Source organism: Primulina tabacum, chromosome 15 (assembly GCF_025594145.1).
Source record: "Primulina tabacum isolate GXHZ01 chromosome 15, ASM2559414v2, whole genome shotgun sequence".
Classification (NCBI taxonomy): Eukaryota; Viridiplantae; Streptophyta; class Magnoliopsida; order Lamiales; family Gesneriaceae; genus Primulina; species Primulina tabacum.
This window is the reverse complement of record NC_134564.1, coordinates 24,943,815-24,969,048: the sequence shown is the minus strand read 5'-3', so window position 1 is coordinate 24,969,048 and position 25,234 is coordinate 24,943,815. Positions and strand designations below refer to the sequence as shown.

The window sequence follows — 25,234 nt, the reverse complement described above, 5'->3', positions numbered from 1 at the left end:
GATGTTCCAAGAGTATTTGGACATTGTCTAAATTATTATGTTTGTAAACGAAAAACAAATGATTTATTACATTTAGAGTAGACGTAGGTACAGACAGGACGATTAAAGTTGAATCAGAAGAAGAATTGGAAACTCAAAATCAAAGTTTTTCCCATGTTTTGTAATTCTCGAGTCATAAAAATGGAAGGAAAAGGGGCTGAAATAGGAAGGGGGTAAATTTTACACCTCCTCAGACTCTAAACAATGCTGCATCTATACCGTTTATTTAATGCATGTAAACGCATAGCTATTGTTACATCTTACAAGGACAAGACAGGATTTCATTTATTTATTTTTCTTCTACATTATATAATGTCCAAAACCACCCATCACCCAAAAAAAAAAAAAAAAAACAGATTGAAACTTTGGATAATGTACAAATTTTGTCAAAGCTTGGCTCTTCTTAGTTCTAATTTTGCAATAGTTCCCAAGTGGACTTCATCAGGACCATCGGCAATTCTCAAAGTTCTAGAAGTAGCCCAGAGATGAGCTAGAACTGTGTCTCCTGATAAACCAGCGGCACCATGAACTTGCATCGCCATGTCAAGAACCTTCAGTGCCATATTGGGAGCCGCAACCTGTTTAATGACATATATATAAAGTGCAAAAAAAAATTAAGAAAAATTGTTCAATTCTCAACTCCAAAAGTAGAATGAGCAGAAATACCTTGGCCATGGCAATTGTGCCGCGAGCCTTAATGTTTCCAAGACGATCGAGTTGGTCTGCAGCTTCCAAAACCAGTAATCTGGTTCTCTCTAGCTCTATACGGCACTGCACATACATTAAATATTTAACAGGTCGGGGTTAAAGTTCGACAACAGAGATGGAATACCAGGCCCATACTTGGGCACTATAAGTGCTGTTGGTTTGACTGGTCATATAACACCAACCTTGGCAATATCTGAAAGAAAAGATCCATGCTCAGCAATAAATTTTTCAAAAGCTTTTCTCCGAAGTGCCCTCTCAATCATCAACTGCATGCCTCGCTCAGCAGCACCAATCAACCTCATGCAATGGTGTAATCTTCCGGGCCCCAGCCTACCCTGTTATTGAAGAGTAAAAACAAAGCAAAGAACAGTTGATAAGCCATCTCCTACAATCTGATAAGTAACTCATATAGACCATTTTACCTGAGCAATTTCAAATCCACGCCCCTCTCCAAGTAGGATATTATTGGCTGGGACACATACATTTTCAAACGATATTTCTGCATGCCCATGAGGTGCGTCATCAAATCCAAACACTGTCAATGACCGCTTAATGTGCACACCAGGGGTATTAATGTCCACTAAGATCATAGACTGTTGTCTATGTTTCGGGGCATTGAAGTCAGTTTTCCCCTGTATTTCTAAAATTAGCCCCCACTAATCCAAACATCAACTTCAAACAACAAAGTGGATATGGATAATCATGACTGACCATGAGAATAAGGATTTTACACCTAGGATCCATGGCTCCACTGGTCCACCACTTTCTGCCATTGATAATGTACGAGTCTCCACGTCTGGTCAGGACATCGACAAATTTAGAACAATATTTTTTGTTGAAGTTAATCAAACAAAATCTTGTGGCACAGAGATATTCATTTGCTAAGATATTTGGGATTAAAGGGGGAACAAGGGCAAAAACAAAACACAGTTTTCGGGAAATTTGAAATGCATCACTATCCAATGCGGAAAAAGGTCAAAATATTGGCCAATCAATTTGAACTTCAATGGTTCCCACAGTTCCAAAATAAGTGCAGTGGATTTGTGTATGATTTCAAATTCTCCATTTTACTATCCTATCCATCTGAATAAATTTTCATTTCTAAAGGATAAATATCTTCATCAGCGCATATACTGGATCATATTTGAATTGAATAACCTGATATATGAGGCTATAGAGGATCATTATGCATTTTGCTATCCATCTGAATAAATATTCGGTTCTAAAGGAAAAATATCTATAATCAGCACATGTATTGGATCATATTTGAATTGAATCACCTGATTTATGAGCCTATAAGGATCATTATGCATTTTACTATCCATCTGAATAAATGTTGATTCCAAAGGATAAATATCTTTCAATTTTTTCCAACCAAATCAATGTTGGCATTTAAGATAATTTTTCCAAGTTGTAGTCACTGTACCTTGCAATAGAACACTCTATATTTGTTGCATCAGATGATGCAACTTGCGGTTCAGTCATTGCAAATCCAGATCGGATAGTTCCTTCAAGCAAGGGTACTAGCCATTGTCGGAGTTGTTCAGCATTCCCATAGCGCATTAGCACCTAGAAGAAGAAGGGATGACATAATAGAACAGAAATCAGGATAAGAGAGTATGATATCATTCTTTAACACATAATATATACCCAAGTGGGACATACTCGGATTTATTATAATTATTATAGCAGAAGAGAAAATCCTCAAGGCCAATAAAGTGCTCTCGGCTTGGACGTATATCAATTCTATTGTACGTTCGTACTTAATTTGGGGCAAAGCATGATATCACAGGTAGTTTTGCAACAGTGCTGCAATTGGAATTTATTATCATACACGTAAATATGTGTGTGTGTATGTAGTTGGCCGAACAGTGCTACAATTGGGATTTATTACCAATTATATAATTATAAATATAGTATATACATCTACACACATACATATGTATACTCTATACATATGTGTATGTAAATAATTTACAGAAAACCAAATCTTTAAGGCCAATAAAGTACTCTTGACTTGGGTGGATGTCAAATCTAAGTATGGTATTACTTTTGGTGAAAAGCATGGTATCACAGATAGGCAACATTGCTGCAATTGACCATAATCATAGCTTGTCCTGACCTCCATATTTCCCGTGTCCGGTGCGCCACAATTAAAAATCTGAGGGGCCCAGACCGAACGGCCCATTATCTCACAAAGATATCCATACTCAAGGTTTGATAAACCAGCACCCAGTAATTCATCGAATGCCTTGTCGACAGGGGCATCCCTTTTTTGGCCAGAAATGATTTGCTTAACTCTTGCCGCACTATCAACCTGCAGAAAAAAATCAAATAATTTTCGAAAAGAATTTAAAGAATACAGCCAATAATGTATGCTATAACTAAGAAAATAGAGGTATATAAGATGTTTTGAAGTTGTCAATTTAAATGAAATGATAAAATAACATAGTATAGTACATACAGGTATCCACATGTTCCACAGCCCTTCCTTTCTTGCAAGCTCCTTTAACCTCTCCTCTTCGGGGTGAATAGACCATCGCATCTCAGATTGTGCAAGCTCATAGAACTTGTGTTCCATTGGGTATATATGATCTTCCATAAACCTAATCAATCTGTTCCTCAACTCTTGGACCTTTTGATTCGGAACAAACCCGCCTCCACTGGAACGAGGATCATCTTTTTTTCTTTTTCCAAGCTGTTGTGAAAGTTCTTGACCAACTGATTCTGTTTAAATGTACGTAAGACAACACTTCAGAAGGGTTTGAGAATGAAATAAATGAAATTTTTAAAAATTCTTTTCTGGCTATAACCACATATTCTTCAGATTTCACAACTCAACAAACCAGAATCGCTAACATCTAAAGACTGAAGAAATTTATGTGAAAAGTTATAATGTTTCACAAAAATCAACAAGTTTTCAGAAGCACAGCAAGTAAACCTCTAACGTCACAAATCTTCCAAACAAAACCAATCAGTGTCACTAACGTCTACAGAGTGTGAAGAAAATTATGTGAAAAGATTTCACCATACTATAACAAGTTTTCAGAAGCATCGCAAGAAACCTTTGACGTCATAAATCTTTCAAACTAATTGTACTTTCGGCTAAGACACAGATGCAAGAATCAAAAAAATAGACAGAGTAGCTAAAATTTTTTAAATATCGAAAAAATTCACTCTATATCATCAACTGTACTGGGCATAGAACTAGACCTTTAAAGCTTGGGAAATCATGATAGTGAAAAAGGTTAATTTTGCTTACATATCAGACAGACCATTCAGAAATAATTGTTCAAGTCTTTGCAGTTGAACTTTCTGTTGAACCTATACTAGATTGGGTTAGCCTATGCAATACCTAATCAAGTCTCTAGGCTTGACAGAGCTTCATTGCATTGAGAATTTTCTTCCCGTTCTTAAACTATTCTTTGGTTTGAATTTGGAAATTCATGCCTCATATGATTAATAATATTACCTCTCAAGTTGGAAAAAGAAAAGGAAAAAAAAGAACAGGAAAATCAGGTTAGCAGTTCATCCAACCTCTCTTCCACATAGTAAAAGAATCCAGAGCTAAGAAGATGAATCTGATCACTTGATGCAGTGGAACAAAAGCGTCAGGGAGGGAAAAAGTAAATTGACAAAACATAATAGTCCTTATACCAAATTTCCAGACCAGGTAAACCTAAACATCAAAGAAAAATATAATAGGAAATGAGTTCACCTGGTGGATGCTGGGGAATAACAGAATCTCTATCAATAAAGGCCCACGCAATTTCAACCATAGCATCACCCTTCTGCCCAGCGTGACGAGCACGCTCTCCTCCTGAAGCATTTCCCTAAAAGAATATGATTACAACAAGAATAGATTGACGCTATCCCACACAAAAAATCTTTGAAATTGAATCAGTTAAAAAACAGATCATGAACACTGGCTAGTCAAGTTTTGCAGTTGATACCAAGATCCATCTACAGTGTACTCCAGCATAGATAGAAGCCCCACGAAACAAAGAAAAGGCAATATAAAACTTCCATTGAGAGGCTGGCCATGGTTTTCCCTGCGATGAAATCATCAATCAGGGAGTTCTCAAATCTTAATAAAAGTAGTAACCGCTGATAGCAGCTAGTAAATTGTATAGCAGTCAACTTAAACTCTCCAATGTATTTCAGAAGCTGTGAAAGCTAAATGGTAGTGCAAATGACCGTAAATACCCTTCAATAATATATAGTACAATGCTTCATTAAAACCATATCATAATCTTATAATAGTTGTGTTTCATATGCACTTGAGATTCTTAATATTGAATTGTTAAAGATTTTTTCACTTTTTTTTATAAATACAATACTTTTAAAAATTAAAGATATGCTGATAGTGATGCATCGAAGTATCTAGAGCAAGATTTGAAACAAGTGCTAAAAATTAATAATCGTCAAGTAAGTCTTACAGCTGCAGCACAATAATATGCAAGATACTCGGCTAGTGAAGGTATTCCATCAGGTATCCCAGACGATTCAAGACCCTCATGCTCTTTTAATTTGTCCAAAGAAATATCTACAATGTAATGCTGTGATGAAATGGAGAAAAATAAACATCATTAGAATGCTGATGTTTTTCAGGACTAAACATCATTGCAAGAGTCGCAGTGGGCTTGAGTACCAAACAGCTGTAGGCAAGATCACACATTTGATTGCCTAGAGTAGATAGCTCCCAATCTAGAATGCCAATGACTCGATCCTGCAGCAACAAAATATTAAAAACTTTAATTGTTTCCATAAAAATCTTATAGTACAGTTTTGAATTTGTTTAGGTACAAAGGTAACGTGATTGTATGATTGTATGAGCAAGGGCACATACACAAGGTATCATAAATCAAACCACTTACTTCAGTGGGATGGAATACAAGATTATCAATTCGAAAGTCGCCATGGACTAAACCTGCTGCTGTTCCTGAGACGTCGTCAAGAGGAATGTTCTGACGCAACCAGTCAATAAGGTTCAACATTCTTGGATTTCTGTAAGATTTACCCTCACCAGTAGAAACAAGATACTGTTTGGACCATCGCTCGACCTAAATAAAGTCAAATATTTCATTAACTAGTTGTTGCATGTGCATCAACATGAACTAGGGAATTGCAACCATTAAGATTAAAAAAAACACCAAGCAAAAATGTGATTACCAACCTGCCTTTTACAATAGTTGTTTGGTTTGCCAAAGCTATGTAGACCAATGGCACCAACATCAACAGAATGTAGAGATGCCAAAACTTCAGCAGTTTCCTTATATAATGCTCTCCTTTGCTTTGGTTCTATACCCTAATCAATGAGATTAAAAAAATTAAAGCTTCCATGCTCATGTGCCATTATAAAAAACACTAATCTTCCCTGAAATCTTTCCAAATGACTAGGGAAATGGCATGAGAAAGACTGAGATTCATACTGGGAGCTTGGGGTCTATATATATCCGTCCTTCCAGGTACTCCATAATATAAAATGGAGTCCCGATAATCCTCGAATCAGCACACAAACAGTAAACTTTAGGCACTGGTACCAGTGAATGAGTACCCAAAGCATGCAAAACCTGAATGCCGAAAGTCATTAATAAAATTGGCCAACCTATACTAGAAAAATAATGACCACATTAAGCTAATACATAGGACATAAGCAGTTAAAAAAATATGTTTCCGAAAAATTAACAAAACAAAAATGGATTGAAAAGAACCTGAAATTCCCTCTCAACAGCATGAGCAGATTCAAGCAATTTTCCATGAGGTTTTTTTCTCATCACATACCGCTTCACGACAGATCCAGAATGGACTTCGATAAGAAACGTTGGATTTGACTGACCATGTCCAAACTGAATTTACAGAACAAAATGAAAATATACTAAAAAAATGAGGCTAGAGCTTCTTGAATTGTACTTAGAAAAAAAACTCAGCATCAACTTGAATGTCTCTGTCATTTATGAATTGATATGCTCGATATGAAACATAATGCAGAAATGCCTGCAAAATGCGAATTCATAGTTGCCTTAAGTGAGTGTAAATTATGCCTCTATTCAGTTGAGTTGCAGCTTTGAAATGGTTCCAAAAATGTTTAGATCGTATCTCATCATGTGATTCATCAAAATTTCACCAATCATACACACAAATAAATTCAAACAACAAAAGTAACCCAGAAACCATATTTTGCATTTTTTTCATCTCCTTGTTCGTGGAACCATGTTAAGTTTTGAGAATTTACCCCAAAGCAAAAGTCTTTCAAATTATTACAACATCGTCACATATCAAATACAGACCTTCCATTCTAGCTTACTATCTTTTTCTTGCTCATCCACTTAAAATTTAAGTTCAATGAATTACGAAAGAAGGATGAAATATTTTTCCTCAACAACCAAATTCCTACTTTGAGTCTCTCAGATACATCAACTCAATCAGACTCCTAAAAAGAAAACATCTTTACCAATTATCAAACTTTCGCCTCTCTTCCTTTACCTTCATCTCATTTTACAGATAATTAGCAACACGCTTCTAACACACCCAACGCCAAGAACTGCTTTCAGTCCCCGCAAAAGGAAACTAAACACAAGCATCGAACTAAATTAAAAAACAAGAACAAAGCAAACGAAATGAAAACCTGAGCAACTTTAGACTCGGAAATAGGCTGAGGAAACCCATCAACATTAGCCATCGCATATCGAAGCAGAGCATCAGAGTCAAAGCTCTGGGCAGGGTCGATCTGCCGCACCATCTCGAATGTCCGCATCGCCATATTGACCAGGTTCAATCAGTGATGAATATCAGTTTATTCCGACAAAAAAAAATTGTGATTACAAAGAGAAGCCGGGCTCAACGGAACTTGTATCGGCCTTTACTATTTTCCTGTCTTCTTTGTTTGTCTTTTAGCTGATCGCCTTCTGAAATACCAATTATGTTCGGCTAATTTTTGAGAAAGACTATGCGGCAGTGTCGGGGCCGGCTGAGGTATATGCCAACTGTATACAATGTTATGGGACTTAATACGTATTAAAAAAGTTAGTTTTGACATTTAAAAATTTTTTTAGCATCGTCTGATTTAATATTTTTATAAGATATTCAGATTTGATTTATTTTTGCATATTTAACGTCAACTCCAATAATTCTGATTTTAAAGCGGTAATAATTTCTCTTGTAACTCATTGCGAACAATTCTTTCTCCTTGTACGATAGCCAAATCAAGTTCACGATCAAAAATTTTATTTCTCGTATAAATCATAACAGAGATTTAAACGGAATTTCAGAAATCCGGCGGTGGCACAGTGGAAAGAAGTGGCCGAAAATATTTTCTCCAAAATATAGGGTGGTCGATTTTTCTTGTGAGAAAGATATGAGAAAAGGTGTTCCTAATATAATAGAGGTAGATATATTTTTAATGAGAATAAAAGTAGTGTTTAAACAAACTCCTGAATTACATATTGACACATCAGACAATTTGTAATTGATTATAAGTGGTTGCTTATTAGCAGCTGTTATGAATTGAGTAGTTTTTTAATAGTATTTAGAAGGAACAGTTCCTTCACTGCTACAATTTACATCAGCTCATGTATCAAGGAGTACTTCTATAGAAATTGTAAATTTTTTATTAATAATAAGTGTTACTTTTGAGTACCATTTTTGATAAGTAATTTTATCAATTTTATTGATCTATATCATTTGATTTATTTCATTTTCTTCTTTAGATAAAATATTTTCTTCTTCTTCATCAAAAGTAGAATCTTTTTTTCAAATATGATTATTATTAATACTAAGAGTATTTACTCTTTCTTTTAAATATTTTATTTTAGATTTTATCTGATCTATCTCTACTTTTAATTCGGAGATAGTAGGTTCTTTTTCATTTTGTTTTGCTTTTTCTAATATTTTATTATAAGAATATAATGCATGTTCTTGTACTGTATTTTGTACAAGTTTAGTAGGCTGTTGATTTGCCATATTTAAATAATATTCTATAGTTTTTCTCTTTTCTAGAGAATCTTCTATAAGATCTAAGATGAAGGTTTCTTCATTTGATATAATATTTATTTCTAATCCCATAAAATTTATGAGACAAGCATCGCAATCATAATCTGGATCACAAATTTTTGTTTCTGATATTTCAGATTCACTATTAGAATCACTATTAGATTCTTCAGATATTTTATCATTAACAATATTAATATAAAAATCCTTTTGTTTTAAATCATCTTCTTTATTTAAAAGAATATTTATTAATGATTTTTTTAAATCATTGTCTATATTAAGATTATTAATCTTTTTATTGACATAACATTTATTAGCTTTATGTCATATTTTTTCACATTTCCAACGTACTGGAACTTTATTTTGATCATTGTTTTTTATAGTCTGTTTAGACCTTTTCTTGAAATATTTTTTTGATTTATTTTTATCTTTAGAATAATATTTTTTTATTTTTAAAAGGAAATCTTTTTCTTTTCTTATCCTTTTTAGGATATTGTATTGGTTGAAAACCTATTTGTTCGCAAAAATCACCTATAATTTTACAATTTTTTTTTGTTGCATATCAAGTTGTCTTTTAACTTGATATCATTGCAAAGAGTTGTTCCTTCTGCAGTTATTTCTGCAGATAAATCACCATAAGTGAGTAAACTCCAATCTATAGAGTTTGTTGGAGATTTAGATTTTAATATATTTTTAACTCTTTTAGCAAAAAAAACAGGAAGTCCTGAAATGAATTTTTCTTTTTAGAAATTGTCATTGCAATCATTTTTGGTTAACACTTTTGTCATAAAAACATCTTTGTACCATCTGAATTCAGATAATGTTTGACATCTTAAATTCATTAATTTCTCTTGAGATCTATCTAATGGAAGCTCATTAGCCCCAATAAAATTAGATAATACAGTATAAATAAGTGTATTTACAGCATCAGATTCTTCTCTACCATTAAGATCAATTATGGAAGAATTAAGAATTTTATTCTTTGCTTCTTTTAAAAGATAAAAATCCCACCAACCTTGAATTTGGTCGGTAAAACCAGTAATAATGGCTTGGGCAATTTGCCTATCATTATTACTTTTTATTTTAACTGCAGAAGAATATATTAACATCTTTTTAATAACAGTTTTTATCTGATATTCAGATTTTCCATCTATATTTCATTCAATAATGGCTTCTCCATTAAACTGAATGTATTCTTTCTTTTCTTCAATTTGAAGATCAATTGGTATTACCTTTTTATAAAAAGGTTTTACAATTGAAACTTTATGCATTTTATTAATTTGTATTTCTTCATCAGAAGAGCTTTAAAATTTTTCAAGTTGTTCAGTTTTGGTTTGTAACGCCCCGAAAATTTAAAGGTCAACGCAAACCACATGCATGCAATTATTAAATTCCTTTGTATTTTAATTAAATGTTTTAATTGCATGAATTAATTATGTTGTGCATATTTGCATGTTTAAAATATATTTTTCTACATGGTTGCATTAAAATGTATTTTTAAATGTTATTCGAGTTGCGATCGAGGAACGGAGACTGATGGCTGAAAAATGGAAAATGATTTTATTAAATAATTGTTTTTAATTATTTAAATTAAGGGTGATACTTTTTCTTATTTTTGAAAATATGGGGTTTTGAGGTGATTTTATACGCCGAGACGTAAATTTTATCGGTGTTGGATTTTCAACAAAAATACGAACGTATTAACAACCCGACTAATAAATTCACAAACGTTTCTAAACAAAATTATTTTAATATTTTAATTAAGCACTAATGGGCTTAATTAACTTGTTAATAGACCTAAGCTAGTAGTTAGTGTTTTAATTAACTATTTAAAAACAAAACCCACCCCATGTTCCCAACTCAATTACACGCCCACTTCCCCAATTCTCCCCAAACTCTCCCAAAACAATACACGGCACACACCTAAATAAAATCAAAAAAAAAAAGCATCAAACTCCTTCAAGGTTTCAAGGGTTCCTCAAGCCGTCGTCCTTCGCAATCGTCAACGTATTTTCGTGTGTTAAAAACGCAAAGGCACGCCATATTTCTTTCTTTCAAACATCATCACACCATAGTAATTGTTTATGCATGATTTTTAAGGAAAAACATAGCACACAAGTTGAATTTTCGTAACTACATGCATGTGTGTTCTAAATTTGTGTTTTTGAATTCCGAAATCATGTTTTATATGTGTTAAAGGGGCTGCCATGTTTAGACATTGTTTTACATGAATTTAGAGGCCTAGAACACACCACACACGCTGGTAGAACAAAAGAAAACAAGCTGGAACAAGTTGCTGTCTTAGTGATCATGTGGTTCAGTTTCAAGGGTTTGGTGGCTGGGTGTGAGAACCCGGGATTTTCCAATCCGAAGCAAATCATGTAAAAGATTCGAACTTGAAATTTAACTCAAACTAAGCTTAACAACTTTCATTCTAACTATAAAACTTGAATGTTAACTTAGATTTTCAGTAAATTTAACTCGAGGAAGTAGCTTCAAAGCTCGGAGACTGACTCAACGGGAGGCCAAGCTGCAAGTAACCTCATCCATTGAAGTGTTATCACTGGAGGAGTAAAACCCCAGCTCAAGAACTCGATCTTTCAGCTCAAAGAAGCTCAACCAAGCTTGTCCTAACAAGACCAAAAAGGGAGCTAAAAGATGAGCCAAGGAATCGGACAAACTTATTATGCAAGAAGCCACCTTTGAGATAACCAAGGAAGAAGCTAAGGGAAGAGCTAGGAGTTTGGACATACTTAGTATGCAGGAAATGACCTTTGAGTTAATCCACGGAGGAGCTAAGGGAGGAGCTGAGAGACCAAGACACATTAATGATGCAGGAAAAGACCTTTGGTGCTTGAGTTACCTTTGACCACCATTATGAGCACAATTATTCCATTCTTGAGACCCAAGAATTTGGCCAAAGGGGGAGACAAAAGGGCAAGACTCATCTATAAATATGACATGTAAGGCTAGGAGATGCACTTCACAATTTTTCCCTCAGCCTCTTAAAAAATTTCGGCTCTCCCCTCTTCACAAAAGCCTCGGCCGATTCAAGCAAGGAGGAAGCATCGTTCGAACGGTTCGTGTGATCAGTCAAGAGCTAAAGTTCTACGTCAAAGTGCTGCCCAAATTCCGAGAGGAAACTTCGTGCCAAAGTCTACGAACCTCGAGTTTACCTTCAAAATACAGTAAGTGGGCTTTTGTTACATATTTGTTTGTATTTTTAAACTTTGATATACATAATATGACATGCTTATATGTATGTTCATATTTTCGAAAATTGCTATATGTTCTGTTTAAAAATTTCGATCGATTATGTGTTTCTTCTATGTTTCGAAATTCGTTGATTCCGCTGAATTCGTTTGAAAATCTGATATCTGAAAATTCTGATAAGGTCTGTTCGATAAAAATCTGAAATCTTTGTTACACTGTTACGATTCAATTTGAAATGAGACGAGAATTGTGATTCTGTTTGGCCCCCGATGGTGGGTATAAAACCATTTCCGTTTGGCCCCCGATGGTGGGTATAAAACCATTTCTGTCTGGCCCCCACCGGTGGATATAAAACCGAGTTCTGGCCTCACCCCTTAGAGGATTAACATATTGGGGACAATTTGACCATCGAAATGAGATGAGTAACAGTGTTGTGTCTGTTCTGTCCGAAATATCTGATTTGCTTCTGAACTATTTCGAATCATCTGAAAAACTTTGTCTTTTGTTCGATTCGTTTATGTTATGATGAGAAAAATAATAAGATTTGAAAGATTGTTAAAGAACTGTTTAAAGATTAAAGATCTATATGTATCATTGAAAATCGATCGACCTCCCACTTGCTGAGTGTTTCTCAAAACACTCACCCCTTAAAAATTTCAGATAAAAATGAAGAACAACTGAATGAGAAAGAGCAGGAAGCGTTCTGGGGATGGTGATCGAAAGGCGAGATCAAGATTGGGATTTTTATTCTTTACCTTTGTTTAGTTTCCGCAATTGCAACTCTGATGTAGTTTATTTCTATTCTATTGTCAATGTAAAGACAATATTTAATTTATAAAAAAGACTGGTTTTTTTGGCATTTCGATACGAGGCTTAATTGTTTTCAAGTAATTGTTAAACAATGCCGGATGTCACCTACGCTTCGGACACGGGGCGTGACATTTAAGTGGTATCAGAGCCGCCAGGTATATAATCCCGCTGGGATTTTGACAGACAAAATTGGACGAAGTCAAATTTTGGCATTTTGGCAACAGCCTAGGGCAATCCTATCTAAATCCAACATTCATCATTTCCGAAAATTTTCCTTGAGAAATTCGAAAATCTAGCCCTTCAATCGTTTCGAAAATCCTTAGTATCGAAAACTTTCCACGACAACTTTGTTTCTATTTTTGTGCCTTTCTATCCTTTATACGATTCTAATGCTTTACTTCCATTTTATCCTAGGAAATGGCTACTTCACGTACTCGCGCTCAGGCTGCTCTTCGTATGCGTCAGCTTACCATAGATAATCAAGCTAGGGAGATTGCGACTCTGAAGGCACAACTGGCTAGGGAGAAAATGGAAAAACAGGAGCTTAGTGAGATTAGGCACATACTGGAGACCGACGTGCAGCGACTTACTCATCATTTGGACTTGGCTGAGAGCTAACTTCTACATATACCGACTGATTCAGCTCGCATCGCGCGCTTAGCTTCACTCAACAGGGAGTTACTGGAGAGAGTAGAGATAGAACGAGGACGTGCTACGCAGGCCCGTCAGCGCCAAGAGGAGTTCAATGCCAAACAGGACGGGTACATTTCGAAGCTTCACGGCACTATGGACAAACTTCAAGAGCAGAACAACTACCTACATTTGGTGATAGAGAACATGGAGGAAGAGGAGGTAGCACCGATGGAAGTGGCCAGAGACGATAGTGCCAGTGACAGCAACGGCGAAGAGATGTTCGATTAGATTAGCATTATAATAAAGTGTCTGGATTGTAGTAAACTTGTGGCTGGAAAAATATTATGTGCACCAAATTATTTTGAAACTTGCTATTATCTTTCTATTGCATATTTAAAATTTGATGAGTATTTTATTTATAAAAATGTTTTTATCTTATAGGAAGCCAACATTGACTTTCAAAGCATTATAAATGAACTTCAGAAACAACTTCAGGAAAAGGAGTCAGAAATTAAAACACTAATAGAAAAAAATGAAAAACTCGAAAGAGATAACTACCAGTTGGATGGGAATAACGTATGTATGATGGAGGATCTTCGTGAGGCCAGAGTGGAAGAGAAGAAACTACGCGAAGACGTTAGACGTTTCGCTGCTTATCATCTAGAGTCGGAGCGTCAACACGAGATCACCAAGCAAGAGTTGAAGAAAGCGCAAGATAGAATTTTTACGCTCGAAATCCGGGGTAATAGTCTCCTCAAAACGCAGCGCCGTCTTGAATTTATGTTCTCCTCAAAACTTGAAGATATGTTTTCTGCCTACAATCTACATAGACTTCAAGTGTGTGCTTTTGTATTAAGTGGAAGTCATTATCATGTAATATTGTTATGTCTTGATTTGTCTTAGTTTATCTTTATGTCATGTCATATAGTGGATGAATAGTGTATCCACTATAATAGAATATTATGTCATATTTAATAGTGTAAGGTCTAGTGCTATTTAAAGAGACTTATTCTCTAATATTCGGTACGAAAATTTTATGCAACAAAAGTTTTATATTCTCTCAAAGTTTATTTGTAACGTCCCGAAAATTTGAAGGTTCACGTGAACCATATGCATGCAAGTTATCAATTTTTTTTATTTATTAAATTATTTTAATGCATTAAATGCATTATTATTGCATGGATAAGTGTTTATTTCTTTGTTATTTAAAGTTTCATGCATTATGGTGTTAAGTTGTATTGCGCGCTCGAACGAGTAACGGAGATCGGAGATAATCATGAGAAATATTTTTATTGAATAATTATTTTTAATTATTTAATATATGGTGTATTTAAGAGAGAATTTCGAAAATGGGCTTTGGTTGGGTATTTTACTCGTCGGACCGTATTTTAAACTGGTATGCAAATTTTAACGATTTAGATGACTTTTTGAGGATTCGGGTAATATTTTCAAAAATGTACCAAAACGAAATATTTTTCGGGAGTGTGTTTGGGCTCGATGGGTTTATTTTAGTGCTTAGTGGGCTCAAAACCCTTTTAAATTCGTTTAATTTTTAATTATAGGCCCATTTATGCTTAACCCTTTTATTTAAACACACCATTATCCAACCCTAACCCTAAACGTAAGCAGCAGCCGCCCCTCCCCTCCATCAGCAGCCTCCAATTTCGAGAAAATAGCAGTAGCCCCTCGGTTTCTTCATTAGCTTTCAAGAAAAACCTTTCCCCGCCTCTCCGGTGCAAGCCCTACGCACATATCTTCAAGTTTTGAGCATGTAAACGTTAAGACACGCCATGTATATTATTTTTCTCATCATTCATGTTGTATTTATGCTGTTATGTGTGCCATGTATGCAGATTGTTCAGTCCTTGCATGTTAAAATCTTTTTGACTTCGTTTTGTCATGAAATACGTATGTTGCATACATAACTCATGTTTTCTTGATTTTGTGTTAAGGGGCTGCCATCTTGGGTTGCTAGAGAGCTGTAATGTCGAGAAGGAAGAGGGTTAAGGGCTGGAGTCGAAGTTTGATTGGTTTAGGTGAGGTCCGATCGGTACCTTGTGGTAGGTTGGATCGGATGTGATTAGATCGAGAGTTTGGGGTGTGCAGCCGTGCATGGATCGATTCCAGCATAGAATCCGACCCTATGGGTTCCGTGACAGGGCTAGGAATGGCTGTTCGTGGTCCTTAAGCTATTCGAAGGGCGAGGGGTAAGGGTTGCTCTCGTTTGAGGCATGTTTTGGGGGCTAGCGAGTGTTTGCGTCTTACAGCGTGCATGGAGTTGTGATCTGGGGTTAGGTCTGTCCAAGAGGGTCCAAGGGTGGGCTAGGAAGTGTTGGTTCGAGACTGGCTTGGGTTGGTTGAGAGTAGGGTAGAAGTTGGCATTGAAGTATTTGGGAACTTTTCTGTCGCAGGGTTAGCGCCGCGGCGCCTTGTCTTCGATCTTATAGCACTGCAGCGCTGATGCCGGGTGCCTAGGCTCTAACCAAGCGCCACAGTGTCAGCGCCTAGGCGTTAGTCCAGGGTCTGAGGGGCTTTAATTGTTAGCGCTATTGTCTCATTAGGATGTCGATACATTCTGATGACCAAGCTTATTGAGGATTAGATTGGATCATATGAGCCTTGATTAAGAATCTTTGAATTATGATTTAAGCGTGGTCATCTTCGGGTTGACTTAGTAGTCCTAGCAGCACCCTAAACACGATTTGATATGTTTTAAATGTTTTTGTTATCTTGTATACGACTTTTTATGTAATTATGAAAATTATGTTGCATGCTTGATTTTAAAGAAAAGTTACGTGTATGCGTGATTTTATAAGTGATGAATACGATGAAATGTTTTTGAAGGAAGGGAGTTGGTTGTGACAAATACGAATATGTAGAGCCCAAAATCAGTACACGTAAAATCCATGCATTTATTAAATTGTTAAATTACTTATTTAATTTTTAAAATGATTGTTTTTAAAGCGATGCATGATTTACGATTTGCATTATTTTAAATTATTACAGGTTTATTTGATGCACGTTAAAATATTTTCTTGAGTTTTATGTTTCAGGCGAATATTCGATGCGCGATCAGGAAAAGAGACTGGTGACGATTTAGGCAATTTATGAAAATGTGGCATTTTATTTCAAGTCAAGAAAATTAGTGTTTTAATTGATTGATGAAAATTTAAGCATTTTAAAGCCTAATTTAATTTATTAGGTGATTTTGAGATTTTAAGCTTTTCAAAAATTACTAACTTGAATAGTTGGGGATTTTATATCTTGAAAGTTTAGCATTTGTGTATTCTATTTAAATTTAGGGGTGCTAGTAAATTAGTGAGGAATTAATATTTTTATTTAGCATGTTTGTTGGTTATTAATATTATGTTATAACTAATTATTTGACTAAGTAAATTTTTATCTTAATTAACCATTTGACTCACCCACACTCACACACATGTTACACTTACACACACACACCACCGGTTACACACACACACACCTTGCATTCAAATTTTTTTTGGAGGAGATAGCTAGGGTTCTAAGTTTCTTCCAGCAGCCACCCTTCCCCTTAGAGTTTTCAGTGGATTCATGTTAGTTTTTGGCAATAAATAGTGTAGCAAGCGTCTCCCAAGCATCTCCCGTAATCCACCGTATCGATATTCGTTATCTTCATGCGTTATAACACAAAGGCATGTATATTCTTTTATTTCTGCATCGATCTTGTCGTAGTAAGTATTTTGAAGCGTATTGTGTGTAAAAATTTGTTTATGTTATGCAAAGTTTGAGCAAAAATGGTTGAAACATTTTTGAACTAGTTTTTAGATCTCAAAAAACCTAATCTGCTTTCATTTCAAATCCTGTGAATTTTCGGTTGTTTTCTGGAAAAAGTTTCAACATATAAAACGTAGTACTTTTTGATACCTTCGATTTGACAGTAAATTCGTAATTTTCTGATAAGAAACGAGTGAGTTATGATCATTCTCGTGTGACTGCTCAAACTGTGATGTTATAAAATATGTTCTCCATGTTCCTTGAGTTTTATTTGCTGCAGGGTTTGTTAGGAATCACCAGGTGATCATTGCTGCGTTTAGGTATGTCATGGGTTTTGGTCAGACGCTATTCGGTGTGTTTTTTCGAGTCGGTATGGGTTCGATTACATTAGAAGTCATAGGGAAGCGAATGGGTAGAATATGACAATTTTGGGGGTTGGTTCGCGCAAGGTTAGCGCCGCAGCACTGCAGCTTCATGCTGAGTGGCGCCACGACGCTAGTGGATAGCACCTAGGCGCTTGAAGAGTCTTCAAGAATTATAATCATGTAAGTATTTTATGAGTTATGAATTTGATTATATCTTTAATCCTCCTATTGATTATATCATGCCGCAAGAAGTAAATTATTTGAAAAAATTAAAAAAGAAAATTGAATCTACAAAGGATCATATTTCCTTTGCTGAGAATCAACTCAAAAATCTAGACATCAATCCAATCTTTAAAAGTTGGTTTGTTATACCAAACCTAAGAAGATTAAAGCAATCTTTAAAAGCTTTTGAAAAAAAAGCTCAATACTCGCTGCTTAATTGGTATCAGAGCCATTTCCTGAAGAAATTCTTCTAAGTAAAAGAGATTATATTATCTTGTTCAAAAGGAAAGAAAGTAGCTCTACCCGAGAGCCATCCTTAAGTCAGATATCCATAAAACCTGTAAAGCCTGAAGGGTAAGGTAGGAATAAATCTTTGACAGTATCTATTTGAATTCTTGATGGACAAGATAATAAGATCCTTTACTAAGCAGAAATCTTCCAGTAGTGGCAATACCAAAAATAAAGAATTAATTATTTCTGAAAATTTTAAGAAAAATATTCAAGACTGAAAATTACCAGCATATTCTAATATGAAGATCTATAGATCTGATAGTTTTAATTTTAAATCTGATTATATTATAAAAGCAATAGAAGAAGCAATTCTTCTAAAAGGAGGATATGATTCATTTAGTTTGTCATCACAAAAGCTTATTAATATTCATAAGCAATCATATAAATTTATACATTTAGGAATGATCCAAGTAGGTTTAAAGCCTCTTACAAGATTAGGTTTAAATACGTCAGCCTTAATTATTGTCAGAGATCAAATGCATAATAAATTTGAATATTCTTTATTAGGAATAATAGAGTCCTCATTATGTGAAGTAGGGATGGCAATTTCCTCCGAACCCGTTGGAGGATCCGATACCCGACCCGAATAGAAGAGGGTATGGAGGGATTTTTAGACCCGATTAAACAATTGGGTAATCGGGTATGGGGATTTTCGGGTTCGGGTATGGAGGCGGGTTTGATATAATCCGACTCACACCCGACCCGAATACCCGTTTAAATTAATATATATAAATATATATAGATATATATGTATGTATATATGTATATATATAGTAATTATATTTATTTATATTAAAGATTCATCTTCTCAAATCCAAGTAAATTGATACTTTTTCTTTTCTCTTCCCTTTCACTTTCACTTTTACGTTTCAAGGTTTTACCACTCTTTTATTTTGCATTCAATTTCTCATCTTCTCCACTGGTAAGTTTATTCCATGTTTGACTTCAAAAATTGAAAAATACTTTATTTCTTGATTATGGTTCATTGTATTTCTTTTTTGTTTGCATATTTCCCAATTCATTTTAGGGTTTTTTTAACCAATTAATTTTGGGAGTTTGGAATGTATGTGACTTTGTTTTTTTATTGGTTTTGGTTTTTTTTTTTTTAACTTGGGCTATTTTTAATGTTTTGTTATTTTTTCTACAAAGTTTATTTTGCAAATTTTTATCATTAATAATTTTTCTTATTTTTCATTTAAATAATTTTTTAAATATTCATAACTTCATTGAAACAATTTAAATTTGAAAAAATTCAATTGTATATGATAATAGGGTATTTGGGTAGGGTATGAGTATCCGATAATCCGATGGGTATGGGGATGAGGATGAAATTCAATACCTAATGGGTATGTGGATGAATTTAATAAATGGGTATGTGGATGGATGTATGAAATCCGACCCATACCCTACCCATTGCCATCCCTAATGTGAAGGACCAATACATTTTAGTTGCTTCCCTAATTTTCCTATTTTGCTTTCTGATCCAAATATCATAAAAGGACTCACTTTAAATATAAAAGCTGAGGGTTTTGATATGATGGATGGAACAGAAAACGTTACTCTATTATATAGAATTTGTTATAAAGTAATGAATTCAACCATTTCTAATTTTAGAATTAATGCTAATCAAATTAGTTCTAAGAGAAAAGAAACTGCTCTTTTTATAACTGATATTAATAAAAATAATATCATGATTCCTAAAATAATTAATTGGAGTCAAGTCACTTTTTCAGAGATCTGAAAAACGGAAAATATTACTCCTTCTCTTAAAGAAGAAAATAGAAAATTAGGGTATTATTGTTCAGTATGTAGATGGTGATGTTGAAATAAAATTATTATCCCAAAGACATCTACGTATTAAACTACCTGAAGAAAGTAGAAATTCTATTTCTTCTATATCTGATTTTGAAAAAATAAGTACCTCTGTTATTCAAAAAACCAAAGAAAATATCTCTCAACCTGAATATAAAGTTGATCTGCCTGAATCTAGTAATTCTAGATGTAGCGTCTACCGTTTTAAAAGTGCGGAAATATAATATATATATATATATATATATATATATATATATATATATTATATAGCTCACATTTTGAAAATAATCATTTAAATAAATTAAATGCATGCAGTCCTACTTAAAAATATCATTTAAAAATAATTATAAGTAATTACCAATAAAAATATAACGGAGCAAAAACGAGTAAAAATCCTAACATCAAACAGTAAAATAAAACAGCGTATAAAACGCTCATATTCTCTCAAATCGTAAGATCATAAGTACGGAAAACATGAGGTCCTCGGGTCGTGTCGCCCCACCAAGTCTGCCTACTTAGAGTCCAGCACCTCCAGTCCCCTCGATATCGAGCTCACCTGCATCACACATGCCTAGTGAGTCTAAAGACTCAACACACATGTACCATAAATAACAAGTACATATACATGGCACACAGCAGTGAAAAATAACATACTAAACATATCTTTCATGAACTTTAAAAACATAACATAAACGTGTCGTGTAAAATCATGACGTGTCAAAACAGCTCATCGTTAATCATCATTCGTCATTCATCATTTATCGTTTATCATAAAGTGAATTAAGTTAATTAGAGATGACTATCGTGCATCATCATTTACGATGGATCCATCATACATAGAACCGCGGTACCCGGTGGCTGTCGTACATCAGTGACAGGATTACCCATCCACTGTGCCTAGGCCTCATCATCATCATTTACATATACGTCTTATGCATTTATATATACTTCAATAGCCACAACTAATTCCCATCATTCAAAACATCATCATTTTCATCACTTATAAAAATCATGCACACATGCAATTTTCTTTAAATCCAAGCAGACAATGTATATTTTCATAAAATCTTAAAAATCGTGATCATGATGCATAAACATTTAAAATATAGTAAAATTTGTGCTCAGTGTGCTGCCAGGACCAAAATCTCACCCCAGGTGCAAAATGACCATTTTGCCCATGGGAAACCCCAAAATTACTGTTTTACCCTTGGACCTCTAAAATTTGTCCCGAAGCTTACCAAACTCTTTAAAATGTCCCAAAACATTTTTATAAACATTCCTAGACATAAACTCGAACCCAATACAAAACTTAACCGATTCGTTTAAAACTTGGACTAGGGTCTCGGTTTTAACCCGAATCGACTCGAAACTTAACCGAATTTTCCCCAATTCTTTACCATGCCTTAACAACATCTAAAGGTCCTAAAACCAAAAAATCCAGGCCTCTAATTTACGAAAACCAGCTCCCAACGTTGCTGTAAAATTTCAACTAGTTCTCTTATCAAACCCATGATGCATCCCCCGACTACTAACACCCCTCGGCTCGCACCAGCTCGCACCAGCCACAAACCAATCCATCAAGGACCTAGACCATACCTAAGGGACCTACCAGACACAAGGAACCAGCCCCATACAGCCTACGCGACGGAAACGAGCACTAGAACCCGAAGTCCCCACACCCGAGCCCTTTTCCTCCACGCGTGCGATCTGCTAAATCAGGTGGTTCCAGCATGTGCCGAGCCCTTTAAAGCCTTGTCTCAGACCCACCAGGGTCTGGTATAAGGCTCGTCTAGGTCCCTGCATTGCTAGATGACCCCTACACGCTATTATCCCAAGAACCGAGCCATCCCCATTGAAACATTTCTCTCGGTCCTTCAACCTGCAGCGACCAGCGACGGTTCTAAACCCCAAGACAAACCCTTGACACCAAGTACAGCCCTTAGCATCGAGAACTAGCAGCCCTTGCACGAAAATACAGAAAAAAACGTGAACAACAAACATGAATTGCAAGAAAAACACATGAAACCCGAAATATCTTATGCATATGATTGGATCGAAATTTTTCATGAAAAAACACATTCATCAGCATATAAAACGAGTGTGAGGCGTAAATAAGTGATACAAAGCGTGCCTTAATGAATTCCATGCAACAACGTCGAAGAAGCGATCGTCGGGGAAGCGCCGGAGACTATTTTTTTGAAGAAATGAGCTTGGCCGAAAGTTGCAGCAATGGAGCTGATGAAAACTGAAGGAAAACTGATGGTGAAGGAGGAGGTGTCGGCTATGCCAAGGATATTAGGTTAAGGGGAGTGTTTATGTATAATTATATAGATTAAAAATTAAGTTAATGGGCCTCAATTGTCACATAAAAGTTTAGAAAGGAGTTTTAGACTCAATAAGATTAAAAGTAGGCTCATTAAGCCCAAACACAATCGGAAAAATATTTCGTTTTGGTAAGTTTTGAAAATATTAGCCGAACCCTCAAAAAGTCCTCCGTTCCGATAAAATTTGCGTAACGCTGAAAAATATGCTCTGGCAGGTAAAAATACCCAACAAAGCCCATTTCTTGAAATATACATTTAAAACATCTTATATTAATTAATAAAAATTAATCATGTAATAAAAATTATTTTCCTGAAAATTCTCTGGTCTCCGTTCCTCGTTCGAGCGCGAATGCAACTTAAAAATCTTTAATGCATGAACCTCTAAAATTTCATGAAATAAATTCTATCATGCAATAATTATGCATAAAATGCATAAAAATAATTAAACACATAATTTAAAATAAACCCTAGATTGCATGCATTCAGGTTACGTGAATTAAATTCCTGGACCTTACACTAGATTTCAAAGAAGTTATTCTGTTAATAATAGAACTTCTAATTCTCCCACTTTTCTGACATGGGGTATAATGTTATGGTTATTAGTAATGACATTTTTATTCAGAAAAGTTTAGATAAAATAAAAAAATCAAAACAAGAAAAAATGATTTTTAAGTTGTTTAAAACCAAAACAACAAACTTTATATTCTTTAAGATATAAAGAGTGGGTAGAAGAAATTAAATCAAATCTAGATTTTTTCAAATGGATGGAGAAGTTATATTTCCTAACAAGAAATAAGGATTCCCAAATTTTTCTGATAAAGATTTTTTAAATATTCTTGAATCAACATAAAAAATATATGTTCATGAAACAGGAGAAGAATCACCTGAGGTTCATTCCCCTTTTACCACTTTACAAATTAAAAAGGGTAATAAAGAAATTAATGCTGCCCCTATAAAATCTGAGTTAGGAAATGGTAATTTTGACCATATAATTCAGAAAAATAATTTCACTAAAATTACTTTACATTCTTTAAGAAATCAAACTACTAGAATAGAAGAGATTTTATCAAAATCTAAACAAGAACCTTCTAGTTGTGATAGTTCAAAAACTTTAATGATAAAAACTCCTCCTAATCTTAAAAAAGAAAAATTTCTTTTAAGTTCTAAAAAAGATGAAGATTTTATGGAAAGTCTAATAGACAGATTACAAAAAATTAATATCGATAGGATCGGTTGGGAGGTGAAAAAATGTTTAGGGGGGGGTTGAATAAACACTTTACAATTTTCACAGCCTTTTCAGATAATGAGTCAGTTTAGTGATAAACTGAACTCAGGACTCTTGTTTGTCAATGTCAATCAGTTAACTAATGAAAGTGCGGAGATTTCAAACACTCCTACGTCACCCATTCTATCTCGAAGATAGGATATTCACTAAAAGACTTTGATCTATACAAAGATTTGAACAAATCCACTTCAGTTTGGACTTAACACTGCCAAGACTGAAACTCTTAGTATCAATACAATTTATCAGTACTCGACTGATGTATAATTTCTTAGCACAACTGATCTCTATAAGATCGAACAATACAACAGTAAGTGATATGTGCTTTTTGCTCAATGTATAGCCTGAAAGCTATTGATGTATATAATAAGCTTGAGCTTTTTGATGATGAACTTGAACGTGTATGTGCAGAATGCTTGTAAGAGGTTTCAATTGAATAATGACTCGGTAACCTTTCTTCAGCTGATCTTCTTGGCTATTTATAGGTTTTGCTTCCAACGGTAACAATGAATGCATTTTGAATTTTTATATCCGTTGATAGCCACGTCAACATTCTTCTAACAATCATACATTGTAACATTTCTGATTTTTGTACAATATGTCGGTTGTTGGGCTACGTCCTTTTCACTGAAGACATTAAAGCTGATGACTTAGTTTACTCTTTTTAGCTGATAGGATAAACTGATGGTTGTGTAACTGATCAGTTCTCAACTGATCGTCTAGTTGACTGATCTTTAGTTCGATAAACTATCAGTTACCTTTATTTTCCTTGATCAGTTGTTTAATCTTATTACGCTCAGTTTGTCAAACTCCGAAATTAAATTTCCAACAATTTCCTCCTTTTAGGTGTTTGACAAAACCTGGAGTATATGAACTGATCAAACTGAATTATTTGTTGATAAAATAACTTTTATTGACCACTCTTTCAATGTAAAGATTCGTACAAAGAATGAAAGAATAAAAGAATCTTCAAAATCTGACAAACTCTTCAACTGAATAAGAATATCTTCTAACTGATCTAAATCTCTTGCTCTTTTATCGGCTGGTTCTTGATCAGTCAGTTGACTAGGTGGATGGATTCTACTGTTCTTTTTCTTCTTCTTCCCCCTTTTTGTCAAACCCATCAACTTTGCTGGATAAGGCACGAACTTCCGAGGTGACATTATATAACGCGTTCATAATTTGTTCTTGGATCAGATCCATTCTCTTTGTCACTACTGTTTCCAAAAACTCAATGTGAGTTCAGAACGTGTCTTGAGTATGGAAATGTTCTTGAACTGTCACTCGGTCTTTCCTTAATTGATCTAGTTGGAAGAATAAGGACGTGGCATCCCTTGTAACCTGTTGTAGGTTCTTCATTGTATTCTCCTTTATAGAATCAATCTTTAAAATGTGCAGCAACTGGGTTGACTTCACATCAGAAATAGATGACATTAAACGGTGGAGGTTGGACTGAATGTCTTCAATCATGGAATCAGTAGCCATTTGTATCTCAGGAGATATAGCTTCAGAGCATTCGGGCTTGCTCCTTGTCTTCTTCATTAAAGATTACCAAGGCCCTATCAGTTGATTCAGTAACAACGTGAATCGTTTCTAAAACAACTTCTGCTATTGCTTCCTGTTGCAGTTCTGGAGGAGGAGTGAAAGTCTGAACAGCAGTTGAGCTGTTAGGCTCTTCAGTTTTTTTATCAACTGATACTGTAGTCGGTTCTTCAGTTTACACTCCTTCAGTTGGTTCCAAGTGCAACTGAGCCACTTCAGTTTCAGCTAGAACTGCCTGTTCAGTCGTG

At 34.8% G+C, this 25,234-nt stretch overlaps 1 protein-coding gene across 1 annotated transcript; it reads right to left on the bottom strand.

The window, feature by feature from the left end:
- Window positions 1–232: 232 nt before the first annotated feature.
- Window positions 233–7,744, bottom strand: LOC142526455 (putative acyl-CoA dehydrogenase IBR3). Its single transcript, XM_075630869.1, has 17 exons — window positions 7,376–7,744; window positions 6,462–6,596; window positions 6,180–6,320; window positions 5,924–6,055; window positions 5,625–5,810; window positions 5,399–5,476; window positions 5,187–5,306; window positions 4,701–4,799; window positions 4,466–4,580; window positions 3,212–3,474; window positions 2,870–3,064; window positions 2,174–2,316; window positions 1,459–1,543; window positions 1,170–1,379; window positions 930–1,082; window positions 706–810; window positions 233–617 (listed from the first exon to the last, which is right to left on the bottom strand). Exons 1-17 carry the CDS (start codon window positions 7,508–7,510, stop codon window positions 426–428), a joined length of 2,487 nt encoding a protein of 828 aa, XP_075486984.1. The 5' UTR covers window positions 7,511–7,744; the 3' UTR covers window positions 233–425.
- Between the last annotated feature and the right edge of the window lie 17,490 nt (window positions 7,745–25,234).